General features: G+C 44.1%; 1 protein-coding gene across 5 annotated transcripts in view; it reads left to right on the top strand.

Annotated features, from left to right (window-relative positions):
- LAMA3 (laminin subunit alpha 3) overlaps window positions 1-17,475 on the top strand; it is a 254,952-nt gene that overhangs the window by 160,454 nt on the left and 77,023 nt on the right. For all 5 annotated transcript variants that reach the window (XM_045781833.2, XM_045781832.2, XM_045781831.2 and 2 more), the window contains 5 exons: window positions 5,399-5,543; window positions 6,225-6,365; window positions 8,084-8,245; window positions 10,726-10,824; window positions 13,037-13,120. In XM_045781833.2, the coding sequence (XP_045637789.2) occupies window positions 5,399-5,543; window positions 6,225-6,365; window positions 8,084-8,245; window positions 10,726-10,824; window positions 13,037-13,120 (631 nt within the window). The remainder of the gene's footprint in view (window positions 1-5,398; window positions 5,544-6,224; window positions 6,366-8,083; window positions 8,246-10,725; window positions 10,825-13,036; window positions 13,121-17,475) is intronic.

Genomic DNA, 17,475 nt, shown 5'->3' with positions numbered 1-17,475 from the left:
AATGTTTGTGTTAGATGGAAAAATAAAATGCCAGAAAAGGTCATAGACTTGGCATTCTTGGGACAAAGTGCTTCCAGCTGTGGGCATAGTTCCATCAGCCCTGCCGACTTGGAGAAGCAATTCTTTTGATGCACTTCCTCAATTAATAGGACTGGTAAATTCCAGACAGTGTCAGGGGGACACTGGACCACGGTGGTGAGCCGGGTGGATGGGGCTCCTGCCACGGGGACGGAGCTCAGAGTTCTTAACTACATTTTCTGTCTTTCTTCACCTTCCGTAACGCCAGTGTCTTTCTCCATGTCTCTCTGAGTGATCACTCTGTGGCTATGTCCCTGGTTCAGTCTCCTGCAGACTGAGAGCATGTGTGGTGTGAGTTGGCACGAGGTTGCATGTGTCATGGCCGCTCACTGTCTGGGTGACCTGAGTACGGTTCTTCGCTCTATGCCTTCTTTCTTCATCTATAAAATAGAGATACCGGAGGCACCTATCTCATCAAGTTCTTCAGAAGGTTAACCACGCTGTGCAGGAGACCTTAGAACAGTACCCGACACACACTAGCACCCAGTAAGTATTAGCTATTATTACTATTCACCAAGTATTTGGCTGTCTGCCTTCTTCCCTCTATACTTTGTCCCCCTGAAACCCCAACCATTCTCCTGGCTTCAACCACCCCCACTCCTGGATTATTCCAGATGCAGAGCTCTGGTCCTGACCCTTGATGACTAGCTTATCCCACCTTCATTGCAAATCAATTCAACTTGGGTTCTTTTATTGGCTTCACTTAGGGGACCTTCGACAAGTCCCCTAACCTCTTTGAGCACCTGTCCCTCACATGTATAATGAACTATTAGATGACCTTGAAGGGCCCTTACAACTCCAAAATTCTTCCAACTCTGATTGCATAGCTGAAACCCATATCATTGTCTTGCCTTTCAAACCATTTCTCTCTTTGAATTTTTCGTTAAAATTCTACTTACTGATGACAGTCTTTTCCTGGGCCCCAAAGCCTGAAATCCTAGTACCATCTTAGAATCAACCCCTTTTCCCGACAGTTGATCAGGTGTCAGATTCTGGCAGGGTATGCATTATCCCCTTTCTTTCCATGTCTCTCTGCTCTCTGCTGCCACCTCAGTCAAGTTCTTTGACCCCCCCCTTCATCTTTGAATGATATTGGTGGTCTCCTAATTGACCTTCCTTTTCCTGCTTTACTCATGCACTCATTCATTCATTCACTCATTCATTCTTTTTTTTTGGCCCCTTAATTGAAAAGGAATATGCCAAATACACAATTATCCTGGGATTTAAAAATATCTCTTCCCCATAGTCTTGGCACTAATACACAGAACTATTAATCTAGTCTACAGGACTTGAGGCAATGTTGATAAATGCATATAGACTTATGATTTTATCTTCTTGTTTTTTTTTAACTAAGATGAAACATTTTTCTCAGTTGCTGTGATTTTTAATTTTTACCTTAAATTCTATTTTGTCGGATACCAGTATGTTGTATTGCTCCAACTCTATCTAGCACCTGCTCCAGTTTGGGTTGTGCCTCATGCATCAGAGGTCACGGTCTGGCAGGGGAAGCTGTACTACCCACTAATGGCAATGTGGCATGGCGAGCGCCATGTTGTGTGCGGGCTGCCGTGGGGGCACCCAGGTCTGTCAGGTGCCACTTCCATCACATCACTCTGCACAAGAACCTGTCTCAACTCCCTGACAGGATACAGACAGGCTGTCATGGTAATATGGCTCCACCTACCCTAACTTAAGCCTTTATTCAGCTTTCTTCTCTGGCTTGGTTTTCTTACGTTCTCTAAATACTTTACATATGTCCAGTTCTCCAGGTATCAGTTCTCTTCCCCGTCTTCTGTTACCCCCAAATTCTGCATATCCTTCAAGGATTATGTGTGGAAAGTACAAACTCCAAGAAGGATGAAGGCTTCTGTGAGTCCACAGGGACATCCTCCTCATCTCAGTGCCTCAAGCTCAGTGCCTCAATTTCTCACATGATTACCTCACTTTCTGCATCTCCGTGTCCTGTGTTCTCAGTGACAATGTGCCAGGGTCAAGACCGACTTACTCTACTTTGTCCCCTCCTTGCTGCATCCCCTAACACAGGGATGTGTGTATAGGAAGCACTCAATGATTATGGAATGAATCGATGAATGCAGAAGGTAGACTTTGGATTCTAGATTACGACCGGAGTTGATGGGAGTGTGATATTAAGAGACCCACTGTACTTAATGAGCAAAGGGTAGAGTTCACTCTGACACCCGATTTTCTAGTTGTCTGTGCCACATGGAGAGCACCCACGCATGCGCAGATGTCATTACATAAGGCTTGGCCATGAGCCCATTGCCTTGGAGATGAATCCACTTGACCTGCACCCCCAGCGCTGCCACTCTGCACCTGCAGGCAGCTTCTGCTGGAAACTCCTTGCCTTTGCAGCGAGGGCAGCTCCCTGGACGGCAGAGCATCTCTCTGGAGAAATGTGTCAAGGTCAGGGTGACTTTAGGTAGTTTCTAAGAGACGTTCAGCCAGACTTTACAGAAGAAGTTTCCTTTTTATTCCCTGTTGTCATGGCACCACCAAAAAGTCCTTTGGTTGCTTGTTTTTGCCCAGGATTCATATGCTCAGGGCTCGGGAATCCTGTTGTTATACTCTCCGTGCTTTGGTTAACCCTTCCCCGTCAGTCCCACCTGGGGTCCTCAAGGTCAGCTCACAGGTCCCTGCTCTCCACGCTCTGCTTGGCTTTTTGCTTTTTCTCAACCACTCAGTTGCTACTTGCGTGCTGAGGCCCAGAGATTTACCTTACCTCACTGACGTGGCCACACGCCCTCAGCCCACCTGTCCTCGCCACCACCATCTCACAGCATTCTGAAATAAAGAGGCGAGGAATATTTTGCTTCCCTTTCTCCTTGTCTCAACAAGCAGCTTCCGCAGCTGCCCTACCTGCAAAAACACTCCAGCCCCTTTCTTTTCCACTCAAGTGAAAATACTAAAAATAGGCTCCTGTCTGCCTATCCTCGTCCTGGAGGCCTGGGTCCAGGTCCTTTGCTCCAGGGGCCCCTCTCGGCCTCGTCCAGCCATGGCATTCAGTATGTGAGTGGCTTCTTTGGCACCAGCATTCAATTAAGGCACCTGTAAACCAGAAGCCATGAGTATTTGCTAGAAGAAACATGGACTTTGGTTCGACAAACTGCCCAGTTGGCAGTTTGCGACAATAGCACCGTCTCTGCGCAGTGTCCTTTCCTCCCGGCCGGGTGAGAGGAGTGGAGCCCGCACAGTAGAAGTCAGGCCATCTCCAAGCTCCTCTCCTGATCGAAGGTTCCTCTTTCTGACAAGTTTGGTTGAGCGGGGCTCTCTGTACTCTCTTCTTTTCCGTCTCTAGACCACCAGAGTCTTGTGCTCAGCCCTTGCTGCTGCCTCCAGAAATAGGCATCTGGCAACAGTCATTTGTTGTTGTTGTTGTTGGACAGTGTGATTGCATTTAGCCTGAGATGCACAAGAAGAGAGCAGGTATTATCAGTCAGAGCCTAGGAACCCTCTGAGAGTGAATGGAAATTTGTGTGTGTTGGAGAGAAAGAAAGAATGAATGAATGAGTAAATGAATGAAATCTGTGAGTGGCCCCTAGTTTACCCAGCTTCCCCAAAGAGTCTCTCACCCCCTTCCAAAGTTTCTATCCACCACACTGCAGTGATCCCTTCAAGCAGAATGTTGACACTTTCTATCTACTTTTCCATACGTGTGATTTGGAGACTATTTACTTCCTTACAAAAAGAATTTCTGCAGGTATCAGGTGGGGAGGAAGACAAAGGGGATGGGGCTGGAACCGAAATGATGTTTGACCTGCCAGCAGGCCTTGCAGGTAAAACTGATTGTGTCTTTTTTAGGTGTGCGGAGAGGGATAAAGGGAGTCCCATTGCTCCTCTTAGCCAATGCCATTGCAAGAGTAATAATAGCGAATTCTTATATGTGTGCGTGGCCCTGTTCTAAGGCTTTTCCGTATATTATTTTGTTTAATTTTCACAATACTCCTACAAAGTCGATATTATGATCTCCGTGTTTACGGATAAGTAAACTCAGCTGTAAAGAGGTTCATTTGCTCAAAGTTCTAGATCCAGTAAGTAGCAAAGCTGGGATTCAAAGGTAGGTTGCCTGGTCTCGAGTGTGTGTTCTTAATCAAACATAAAATTCTGTACCAGGGTATAAGCAAATATTTGCCAAAGACAAATTTAGTGGGAAATTAAGTTAGATTTTTCTTTTTCAGGATGGTTCCTTGGGTAAGATATTTTAACAGGTATTGGTAGCAAGTTAATGATAAAATTTTTCATATCAGACTATACTCCCAATGTTTTGAGAAGAAGCACATTTCCTAGTACTTTCTTTAGACCCACAAAGAAAAGATCAGCGCGTGGGTCCCACCAGACGTCAGCCGTGGAGCTCCATGATTGAGTTACGGGAGGCTGGCACCCACTTCCTCTTTCTCTCCTCACCCCGTGGGGTGCTGGGCTTCTCTGTTCTGCTGGCAGCCGGCTGCTCTCCCTCGGTCAGCTTCTGTGCTTTCCCCTCCACTCTGTGGTTCAAGTGCACAGACACGTGGATGGCTCGCCGCTCCCCACAGAGCCTTCCTTGGAGCCCAGGAACAGACTCCCTGCCAGCCCTGCCCACTCCAGCATCTGCTCCGGTGCTCAGGCTGGATGACCGAGAGTCTTCCTTGTCTTCCCCTCTTCTGTCTCCTCATCCAGAACATTACAAGCCCCAGCAACCTCACCCCAAAATAGCTTGGAACCCATCCCTCCTCTCCATCTCAAATGTCTTTGCCCTAATTCAGCCCCTTCTCCCTCTTGACTCCAACCACACTCTTTCCTACTTAAAACTTTGCAAGATGGCGATTCCTTGTCCGAGAGCTTGCCATGTGCCAGCCACAGCCTCATCTGTCTCCACAGGGGGCCTGGGAGGCAGCAGCTAGCAATTTTCCCCTTCCACAGATGAGAATATGAGGCCTTAGCAAGTTATTAAGACACCATATCTGTTGTGTGCCAGAGCTGATCAGTACTTGGGCCAGGGGGCCTTCAGTGCCCAGGGCTCAGCCACCTCACTCCATTGTCACTGGACAGTGTCACAACAGCCAGCATCTCCATCCATCCCCATAAGCTACCTCTTGCCTCCCTTCAGTTCATGGGTCAGCTTTCTCCGCTCATACATGTGCTTCCTGCACACACCAGGCGGTTGCCCTCTGTTCCTTCTGTCTGGAACATCCCACCCCATGACACTCAGGCATCAGCTCCCCCAGGGACGCAGGGTCAGAGGTGCTCTGCTACAGTGCAGGTGGACTTCAGAACTGTGTGGGAAAGGTGATGAAAGCTTTTGCCTCTTTTGCTTTGAACATAGGTGCAAGCCCAGAGTCACAGGGCGGCAGTGTGACCGGTGTGCTTCCGGGTTTTACCACTTCCCCGAGTGCCTTCCCTGCCATTGCAACAGGGATGGAACCGAGCCAGGAGTCTGTGACCCAGGGACTGGAGCTTGCCTCTGCAAGGTAAGACAGAACGTGCAATGCCAGGGACGTCAGCCACTGGTCAGTGAGGAAGTTCTTGGTGTTGAGTCAACATATAAAATTATATGGGGAGTGGGACTGACCTGTAATAGATTTCCACAATGCATGTAGCATTTAATAGTTATTAGCTCATTTGATAGACATAGTTAGAAGGAAAGACCCCTCTTATCCTTTGGAGAATCACAAGACGGGTACAGACCCTTTCCAGAAAAGTTGATATAAACCTTAGTCTACAATTTCAAGAGGTTCATGGGTTCCCTGGAATCTTATTCCCAGGTCATAGACCCCAGGTTAATAATCTGCTCCAGGGTGTTCTGTCAGGTGGTAGGTGAGCTTCTAAATCTCAGCAGATGTTTTGAGGTGGTAGTAAGTGGGGTGAACCAGGACCCCCATATTGTGAATCCTCATGCTGCTATTTCTCTACTTTAAAGATGCCAAGGGGCATCTCATGAGGTCTAGAAAAGTCTCTCTTTCACTTGAGTGTGGCAGAAGAGTTTAAACAATTAATGTGATAGAATAGCTTAACAATTACGTAACTTTCCATGGTTTGTTAGCATCCGTGTTCTAACATCTTACATTGGCATTTAGTTTGTGGAAGTAGCTAATGGCAATCAGGGAAGCTTTAGAGGAAGTGATCTCTTGTTTCATGTTTTATTTCAATAGGAGAATGTGGAGGGTACAGAATGTAATGTGTGTCGAGAAGGATCGTTCTACTTGGACCCAGCGAATCCCAAGGGTTGTACCAGCTGCTTCTGTTTTGGAATAAATAATCATTGTCACAGTTCACATAAAAGAAGAACTAAGGTATGCAAGGGATTCGAAGTTTCGGTGTGTGTTAGTACTTCCGAATGGGGAGGAAGTGGATTGTCACGAAGCATGAAGGGCTAGTGGAGATTTTATCTCTTACCTTGTTAAGTGTTAAGCTTCACCCTCGCCATTCCTCAGCGTGCCCTGTTCTTCCCACAGATGTTCTTGTGCCCAGTGCCTCAGTTTGTCAGGTGGGTTCGAGCGTCCCCGGCTCAGAGGGGCCTTCCGTCACCACCCCCTATGAAGTAGTTCACCCTCGTCACTCTCTACCTCACCCTTCTTAGTGCATTCTGTAGCATTCTCCCTGACACACGATACATTTAGTTTTGTTTTTTTTTAAGATTTTATTTATTCATTTGAAAGAGAGAGAGACAGCCAGCGAGAGAGGGAACACAAGCAGGGGGAGTGGGAGAGGAAGAAGCAGGCTCCCAGCGGAGCGGGGAGCCTCATGTGGGGCTCGATCCCAGGACCCTAGGATCACACCCTGAGCCAAAGGCGGACGCTTAATGACAGCCACCCAGGCGCCCCCTATACATTTAGTTGTAAAATTTGTTTATTATGTATCTTCCTCCAACACTAGCATGTGAGCTCCTACGACATCCCAGGTGCCTACAGCAGGATCCAGAACATAGTATGTGCTCAATCAACACTCATCAGCTGAATGGAGCTGGTTGTTCTTCCCCTCGCTGCTTCTTATTGCCTTATGTTTTACTTTCTGTCTCACCTACTTTACATGAATATCCAAGTTAAATTTTTCAGTTATTTATGTGCGTTTTTTTTTTTAAAGGTTTTATTTATTTATTCGACAGAGATAGAGACAGCCAGCGAGAGAGGGAACACAAGCAGGGGGAGTGGGAGAGGAAGAAGCAGGCTCATAGCAGAGGAGCCTGATGTGGGGCTCGATCCTATAACGCCGGGATCACGCCCTGAGCCGAAGGCAGACGCTTAACCGCTGTACCACCCAGGCGCCCCTTTATGTGCGTTTTTAAATAAACTCCACGAAACTAAAACTTTTGTTGCCTTCGTTATTCCAGAACCAGCAGTCTCGTGCTTGCTTTCTTTGTATGAGTAACGTCTTATGCCCAATAGATATTCAAGGAAAGGTTATTTCGTGTATTTCATTCCCAAAAGGAATGTAGGCTTGTAGTTGAGGAAAAAAATTAGTTTGTACATCCACAGAAGTCTTCTACTCTCAGGGGAACCCAGAAGCATTATTCCTAATCAATGTCTTGTCAATTCCTTTTTCCACCCCCTCGTCATTTAACTCTTGGCTTCCTTAATGATCAGGGAAATATTTAGTTATGAGGATTTATTTCGAGGAAAGTAATGATAGCAGGCCACTGTATCGCACCTCACATTTGCTAAGGAGCTCACCATTACAATGTGCCCACAGGCCTCGTTATCATTCCCACACTTATTTATATATTGTTCGGACATTTATTGAGCACCTACTAAATGTCAAGAACCGGGATGTGTGCTGAGATACAAAGAAAAGTCCCCCATATATATATGGTCACCACTATCTGAGAACTCCTCTTCGTCACAGGTCAGCGGGAGGCTGTGCTGGGTGAGGGTTCTGTGTAAGCTCAAGAGGAGGCATATAAAGGAAGCCTCTGGAACAAGATGGCTACCCCATGTTCTTCTATTCTGTGTAATTCAGCCATCACCAGAGAAGCTGCAGGCCCACGTGTCCATCCTGTGCTCTTGTGTTCTAGTTTGCGGATATGATGGGCTGGTGCCTGGAGACAGCGGACGGAGCAGACATCCCCGTCTCATTCAACCCGGGCAGCAGCAGTGTGGTTGCAGACCTCCAGGAGCTGCCCTCCACCGTCCACAGTGCATCCTGGGTTGCACCTCTTTCCTACCTGGGAGACAAGGTAAGGCCCCCGACCGGGCCTTCTCCATCACTGCGTGAGCATCATTTCCTGTCTGGAAGGAAGCGTCAGGAAGTTCAGGTTACTACAACCGAAGAAGTTAGATTAGCTACAAATGCGGAAAAAATGCTGCCCTCCCCTGGGAGGGGCTGAGCCTATATGAGCCTCACGTACCGACACGTGTTAGCTCCCCAGCAAAGGAAATCATGCACCATGTTTTTCTCCATTTTTACTTAACCAGTTAAATAATATCTGTTGCAAATGGAACCCGTGTGCCCTTAAATGCCAATGCTAAGATTTCTTTGTTTTAAAGCAGAAGAAAGGCTCCTTGTCAGGAAAACAAAAGCTGAAAAGTGACTCATGAGCTTATTAAAAGAAGTACAGGCTCCGGTGGCAGCTTGGCTGTCATTAGTGGAATCACATGCGGTTAGAGACACTCCTCGGGGAGCTTATATACGAGTTGCTCTTCCTTTGCTGCATAAATTAGCCTGGCCCCCTGTGCTCATGTTGGAGGACAGAAGTGTGGGCTTCCTGTAGAAACATCACCAGGTAACATATGCACCTGGTAGCAGACGGTAGTAGAGTGTTCTCGAAGGTATAGATTTCACAGGGCCCAGCTCAGGAGGCACCCTAGTCTCTTAGAATCACTAAATATTAGGGCCTTGTTGGCCTGAGGTCTCTAATGCTATCTTCTAGTTGAACGACTTTGGGTTTTGACCTTTGACCTTTGGATGTGGGCAGTGTTTCTCCTCTCATATAACCCCTCTCCTCCCTCACTTAATGCCCAGCTTCATGTCCACATGGTGAGCCCACATAGAGCTCACCTGTGACTATGCAAACAATTACCCCAAAACTGTGCAGCTTAAAGCAACAGTCATCTTGCCCAGTGTCTGTGGATCAGGAATTCAGGAATGGATGGCTCAGGGTCTCTCAGAGGGTTGTGGGCAAGATGTCAGCCAGGGCTGGAGTCACCAGAACTGGAGGGTCCACTTCCAAGCTCAGTCATGTGGTTGTCATAGGCCTCTGTTCCTCGCTGGGTGCCGAGCGGTGGTCTCAGGGCCTCACCACACGAGGCCCCCAGATGCTGCCTGAGGGTCCTTTTGATAGGGCACCTGACTTCCCTTAAAATAACCAATAGAAAGAGAGATGGAGAGAGAGAGAGAGATGGAGAGAGAGAGAGGAGAACCTCAAAATAGAAACCACAATCTTTTTATGACCTAATTTCAGAAATAACATACCCTCACTTCCGCCATATTCTAGTTGTTAGAAGCCAGTCACTAAGTTGAGTCCATACTCGAGGAGGAGGTCTAAGCTCCACTCTTGAAGACAAGAGTATCAAAGAATTTGTGGACATATTTTAAAAAACCAACCCTAGCCCATCAGAAAGGCAATATTTAATCTCCGTTAAGACGTTACCCTGGAATACTTCAGACTCTAAGATCATAACTCTGTGTTGAGGATTCTAGGAAACCTCAGTGAATCGGGGTCCCAGAAATGCTATTCCCTCTCCCCTGCTGCACATTGTGTGTGTTTTTCAAGAAAGGCATTCTGTCCTGCCCCACTCTGAGGTGATATTGCCTCTTGCTTTCATGTCTCAATTACTCCTTTCTTGACTGGTCTTTACCTTAAGGGTGAGAAGTGTCAGGACTGGAGGTGAAGCAGCCGTCACTATGACCTTATGCCTCCACCATGATCACCCTATGAAGGTAGCATTGAGAAAGGGTCCCTATACCTACTGGAGCAGGTGGACATGGCTTACATATGATCACGTAGGAAATACTCACCATCTGCTCTCAGGGGAAGTTTTTAAAAAAATTTGTCTGGATCCCAGTGTCTGGGAAACAAACTGAGGGCTTCAGAGGGGAGGGGGATGGAGACTGGGTTAGGCCAGTGATGGGTATTAAGGAGGGCACATATTGCATGGTACACTGGGTGTTATATGCAAATAATGAATCATGGAACACTACATCAAAAACTAAGGATATACTGTATGGTGACTAACGTAACATTATAAAAATTATTTTAAAAAATAAATAAATAAATAATAAAAATTTATGTCTGGAGGTTCATTTTGTAACTGATAGATATTAACCAATTCTCTCAGTGAAATAAGATGCCGATGGCCTAGATTTCTTAGGGTAGCTATAGAGTAGATGAACATTGGTTCAGTAGTCATCGAGAATAGAAGGATCTTACTTCTTTCTGTGTGACTAGTATTTTTCTAGTCACTAGATGCTTTCTAGATACCTTCTAAATCTTTTATAAAAAAACAATCATGTTCATGCTAAACATTTTCAATAATATAAAATGGTACAAAGTAGAAAGTTAAAATATCATCTTCAATTCTTCACTCTCAAGGTGACCACTAACAGGTTAACGGTATCTTTCCAGATCTTATGTGTCTTTGTGCTTTTTATGTGGGTTAATGTTGCCACAGCCAACTTCTAATGCCTGTGCTGTTGATCCTGTAATTTCAATTTTAGATTTCTTCATATGGTGGCTACCTCACCTACCAAATCAAGTCCTTTGGCCTGCCTGGTGACATGGTTCTTCTGGAAAAGAAGCCGGATGTGCAGCTTACTGTAGGTATCAGAACAGAGCCCAAGTGGCTGAAAGTGGTAGTTGTAATCAGTTGCTGATCCAACTTTAGGATGTCTTGATAAATGGCCTGTAAAAAGATTGGATTAAGTCATTTCCAATATTTTGTGGAAATTGAAAGGGACGTTGAGAGCAGGTGATCCCCTCCTCAGGATCCTGCTTCCCCTGCCCATCCAGCCCCCACGGTTTCTCTTGTCTCCTCTTCCCAAAGAACATAACTGTTATCTCATGCTTGCTTCTCCTAAGTTACTGCTTCATGTTCAATTTTTTAAAAATGTCTCTTTCAGTTTAGTCTCATCAGTGTTTTTGGGACCTTCCCGTTGGCAAGGCCACGTTGTTGGGCTCATAAAGGACAGGTGATCCCTTTCCTTCACTAAAGTGGGATCTAAGAGGGGAGATGGAAGAAATATGCATGTAGCTACAATCCACTGAACGAAACATATTTGAGGAGCAGTTCAAAGAAGACTCTGTGGGAGCTGGGGTCTGAGTGGGGGCTTCTGTAGTTGAGAAACCCTCAGAAGGCTTCATGAAAAGGCTTACTTTTGAGCCAGACCTTTAAGCATGGGCATGACAGGTGAAGAGCCCTTCCAGGGGCAAAGAAGAAGATAAACCAAAACAGACGGGCAGTGCCCAAGGGGTGACCTGTCCAACTTGGCTGTGTTATTCCCAAGTCATAGAAAAAAAGCCTGGAAGGGTAGGAAAGAGGGTGTCTAATGCTATGCTAAGGAATTTGAGTTCATGTTGATGGTAGGGAGCCTCTTTGGCTTTTTGAGAAGAGAAGTGACATCTAGACACTATGTACCAGCCCCATAATCTAGAACTGCAATCTAGAAAATTCCTAGGGGGCAGGGTCCATGGCACATTCTGCTTCAAATCTCTGACAGCCCAGGGCCCAGGGTCTTGGACATAGGTTGAGGTGCCTGAGCCTGAACTTGATTCTGTTTCTGGTTTAAGAGCTGCGGTGAATGCAGTGCAATCACAGCTTCCCGAAGGTTTCTGTTGGTGTGTCATTCACCGTGAGATAGGGACTAGCAAGTCTCACACATCTTGTCACAGCCGAGAGCCTTGCACTCTGGTGGATTTTTGTGTTTGGGGCCTGCTATGTTGTGTTTTGTTTTTACTGGCACCCACATTTGTTGAACTGTGGTTTTAAAAACTACAAGGAACCTTTGTAGAACATCTTGAAAATGAAGCACCAAAGATTTTAAAGGAAAAATAACTCCACCATAAAAATGCCATCCTGGCAGTGCTGTATTTCAGTTTCCTACTTTTTTTTCAGAATACCTGAAGCTCGGGCCATTAGTATACTGGTATTTATTGCCAAAGAGTTTATTGCGCAAACAGTTGGAATTCACGGACAAGCGATGACCAGAATTTCTCCTTAATTTGATCTCCGAACATGCGAAATAATTTAGGCTCATGAAACCTTCCCTCTGCTGCTTTGTTCCAAACCACTGTAATTAAAAGCCTATAGGGCATGTTCCTTAAATGAAGGTTTTCAGTGATCTGTGACAGCAGAAAATGGTCTTCTTTCTGAAAAACCAGCGCTAGTGTGTGGAACCCTTTTGGGCTTGGGGCTACAACGGAAAGCTGGAGCTTTTGTGTGCGGGTTCAAGGTGGAGGTGATGATGGTGGCTTGACCTTCCCATTATGCCTGGTAGGAGTCCCTCAAAAGCCTCTGCTATGGAGAGGGGGTGGTTCAGAGGCTGAGAGTGAGCAAGGCTGGATCCCACAGGGGGTGGGCTGCAGGGCTCTTCCTCCTGCATGAGGCGGCTCTGTGGCTCCCTGTCTTCGCCGCCTGCACTGCCCTGCCAGCCCTTCCTCGTGCCCCGCCCTCCTCACGAATTCACCTGCCGAAGCAGTTTCTTGCGACCAAAGTCTGGTCCTGTCGGCATTAATAGAAATGCACCTGATATGCTGACTGCAAAGCATGGTTTTTGTAAAAAAATAAAATAAAAAATCCATCTTTAAAGCCACTTTCAGTCAAGGGGATTTTCCTGGTTTCCTATTTGTGAACATGCACTGTATTAGGTATTATTTTTCTGTTTCCATTCACTAATCCTTTTGCCAGTCTGTTCGTTTCACTATTTAGTAGAATCAGGCATTCCATATAATGCAGATCCATAGAAATGTGTTCTTATCACTTATAAGCCTCAGACTATCTCAACCATGGCATTGATGTTTTTCTTTACACAGGGTCAGCACATGTCCATCATCTATGAGGAACCAAGTAACCCACGACCAGACCGGCTGCATCACGTGCGCGTGCAGGTGGTGGAGGTAAAGGAAAAACGTACACAAAATCGTTCTTGATGGTCCTCTTCTGTTCTATGCCTTAGTTCTTTCAAGCAATTATGATTTTTTATTTATTTTATGAATTTAAAATGTTAATTATATTTATATACATGTAATTCATATATATATAAATTGAAAATATAAATTATATAAAATATACCGAGTTTCATCCTCACAGGGCTTTGTTTATACCATCTGTATGGCACTTAGCACAGTCTCTCTTGTTCTAGAGGTAATTATCCTTGTCTTATAAACCCGGCGAGCTTGGAAATAAATAGTATGATGTAGCTCCCTCTCATCCTCATGCCTTCCTCAGTGGCCAACAAATGCTTGGGATGAATAATAGAAAAGCACAAAAACGCCTAACACCAAAAGAAATAAGATTAATAAAGATAAATAAAGGAAAGCTTATCAAATCATGAAACATTACATTATATTTAGTTAGTTATGACAACTTCTTTAAAATAGTGCTCCATTTGTATTATTAAATATGTCCAATACCTCAAGGTGATACTTTTCAAGTACTTTGAACTTGTAGACCTATTTTAACATTTCTGTACAGGCCCATCCATACAGTGGAATACTATTTGGCAATAAATGAAACAAAGTATTGGTACCCGGGACCACATGGATGAACCTCAAAAGCAATATACTAAGTGAAAGAAGCAAGACACAGACCACACAGTGTGTGATTCTATTTATATGAGAGGGGCCATGCCAGCAAAAATGGTGGGGTAGGAACCTCCAGAAATTCTCTCCTTCATTAAAGCAATGAGAAAACTGGCAAGATGGTCAGAATCAACTATTTAGAAGTCTGGAAATTGACCGTAGGCTTTCAGCAATCTGAAAAGTGTTTAATCAGGAAAACTGGCTGAATCTTGGTAAGAACCTCAGGCTCTGTGACAGTCAGCTTGCTCGGTTCCCATCCCCCCACCCATCCCTCCACAGTAGCCTTGAAAAGCAATAGCCCACCAGCAAGGTGAAAACCAGTAGCCCAGCAGCCACCAAGGGAGACGGAGTGTCATTGGAGCTTATGCAGAGCCTCACTCCCAGAGAACTGTCATGATTTGACCTGTCTGGAGGTTTTCTGGAAGATGCTACTTCCAAGGCTGTCTTTGTTTGACCTGACTTGGAGCTTTCCTAAAATGAAAAGCCTCTTCCCTAGGGGTGTCACTGAAAACCTTTACAGGTAATTGCTTAACATCATAGCTGGCTAAGGTGATGGATAATAGTTGGGGCTAATAATAGGCTAATCACAAAGCTTAAAATAAAAAGCTGGGAATGAGGTATACATAGGGACTTTGAAAAGCTCTGACACAATCTTGGAAAGGTAGAAGGCCGCACATACTCAGGGCTGTGAGCATGTTCAGGAAAGGCTCTAAGCCCTCACCTCTGGCTCACCTGACAAGACCTAAGCCCTCACTTCTGATTCACCTTGAGGCTCTGAGCAAGCAGGAAATGAAGGCTAAAGCAGAGTTGTTAGCCGCCTGAGTGTTGAGGGGTTCCTCAACATACCCACAGAATGCTTTTGCAATGACTAGGAGACTTTGGTTTTAGGCATTTAAAGAAATCTGTCTGATCACTAGCTGACCACTAAGCTAACCAAGCAGAGACTTTAGCAACCATACATGACAAAGAATACAGACTTTACAGAATTAGTTCAGAAAAGTCATTAAGCAAAGACACAAACAACAACAGTAAACAGCAACAGCAACAAATTCTGGGATGGGGAAGAAATATGATTTCCTGAGTTGCCACATTACCTTATGTTAAATGTCCAGTTGTTAGAAAAAAAAATTTCGAGACATGAAAAAGAAACAGGAAAGCGTGGTCCATATACAGGGGGAAAGGCAATAAATATAAATTGTCCTAAGGAAGCCCAGACATTGGACTTATTACACAAAGACTTCAAATCAACATACATCAAAGAACTAAAGAACACCCTGTCTAAAGAACTAAAGGAAAATATGAGAACAGTTTCTCACCAAATAGAAAATACCAATAATGAAATAGAAATTATTAAAAAGAACCAAATAGAAATTCTAGGGTTGAAAATTACAATAACTGAAATGAAGAATTCACTAGAAGGGCTGCTATGGACTGAATTGTGTCCTCTCCAAATTTATGTGTTGAAGCCCTGATCTCTAGTTTGAGTGTATTTGGAACAAAGAGGTAATTAAGGTTAAATAAGATCTTAAGGTTAGAGCTGTGAGCTGATAGAATTAATGTCCTTTTAGGAGGAGACCCCAGAAAACTCACTCCCTCCGTCTACCAAGTAAGGTCACATTGAGAAGGCAACCATCTGTAAGCTGTAAGAGAGTTCTCACCAGGGGCTGAACTGGCTGGCATCTTGATCTGGGACTTCTAGCCTCCAGAACTGTGCAAAAATAGCTTTCTGTTGTTTAAGCCATTGAGTCTATAGTATTGCCTTATGGCAGCCAGAGCTAAGATAAGGGCTCAACAACAGAGGTGAGCAGGCAAAAGAAAGGAGCAGCAAACTTGAAGGTCCACTGAGATGATCCAATCTGAAGAACAGAAAGTACAAAGAATGAGGAAAAACAAAGACCCTCCAAGACATGTGAGATGCAATCAAATGTATAACCTATGCATAATTGGAGTACCAGAAGGACAGAGAGAGAGAAAGAGAGAGAAACAGTATTTAAAGAAATAATGGCTGAAAACTTCTCAGATTTGACGAAAATCATTACACATCCAAGCTCAACAATCTCCAAGTAGGATAAATGCAAGAGATCCACACACAGAAACATCATAGTAAGGATTCTGAAAGACAAAGACAAAGAATCTTCAAAGCACTGAGAGAGATGCACTTCACTTACAAGGGTTCTCAATAAGGTTGACATCTGACTAGTCACCAGAAACCATGGAAGTCAGAAGACAATGGCATGGTGTTCAATGTAACACCATGAAAGAAACACACTGTCAACAAAGAATTACAAATCCAGCAAAATGTCCAAAAATGGAGGAGAAAGGAAGACATTACATTATAAACAAAACCAAGAGAATTCAGTGCTAATCAACCCTCCTTGTAAGAAATACTACTGGGAATCTTTAGACTAAAATGAAAGGACACTAGGGACAATGGCTTCAATCCATACTAGAAATGAAGAGCTCTAGTAAAGGTAACTACATAGGTAAATATAAAAGGCAGTAAAAATATATCTTTTGTTTGTAACTTTTTTTTCTTCTATCTGATTTAAAAGACAACTGCTTAAAGCAATAATCATAGTTCTGTGTGGATCGGTAGACAATTTATAAAGATGTAATGTATATGACAATAATAGCACAGTAGAGCAGGGAGGAAATGAAATGAATAGAAGCAAAGTTTTTGTGGACTATTGAAATGCAGTTCATATTTATATAAATGGTCCAGCATATGCAAATCAGTAGAGGCAGAATATAGATTAGTGCTTGCCTGGGGCTCCAGGTGGGAACAGTTAGTAACTACAAATGGGCACAAAGCTTCCTTTTCTTGGGGATGAAAATGTAAAACTACATTGCGGTTGGTCATGGTTGTACACTTCTGTAAATTTACTAAAAATTGTATACTTAAAATAAGGGACTATTATTGTACGTAAATCATACCTCAAGCTGTTAAAAAAACTAAACTCATATTAGTATTATATCTATATGTAAATAACAGTAGTTAACATTTATTGAATGTCAACTACATGCTAGGCACTGGGCTGAACACTTTATGTACATTATATTATTTAATTTTCTTTAATCTTCATCATAGTCCTGAGAGATTAGGTATTACTATGCCCATTTAAGAGATGTGGAAACCAAGTTTAAAGGAGGCAGCAGAATATAAAGGCTAAAAGTGCAGGCTTTTATATGAAAAGATGCTCAACGTCACTAATCATTAGAGAAATGCAAATCAAAACCACAATGAGATACCACCTCCCAGTCATTGAAATGGCTACTATTAAACAAAAAAACAGAGAATAACAAGTGTTGGGGAGGATGTGCAGAAATTGGAGCACCTGTGCACTGTGGGTGAGACTATAAGACAGTGTGACTACCGTGGAAAACAGGATAGAGGTTCCTCAAAAATTTAAAGATAGAATGACCATATGGTCCAGCAATCCCACTTCTGGGTATATATCCAAAAGAATTGAAAACAGGATTTTGAAGAGCTATTTGCACACCCATGTTCATGGCAACAGTATTCGCAGTAGATCGGAGGTGGAAGTAACCGAAATGTCTATTGACAGATGAATGAATAAAGCAAATATGATATATACATATATCGGAATATCATATAATCCAGCCGCATGCTAGAATACGATAGTTCTAGCTAGCTAGATGCTAGAGCATAG

The sequence above is a fragment of the Ursus americanus genome, chromosome 19 (genome assembly GCF_024610735.1).
Source record: "Ursus americanus isolate L20-20 chromosome 19, mUrsAme1.1.p, whole genome shotgun sequence".
NCBI lineage: Eukaryota > Metazoa > Chordata > Mammalia > Carnivora > Ursidae > Ursus > Ursus americanus.
This window is presented reverse-complemented; position numbering and strand designations above follow the sequence as displayed.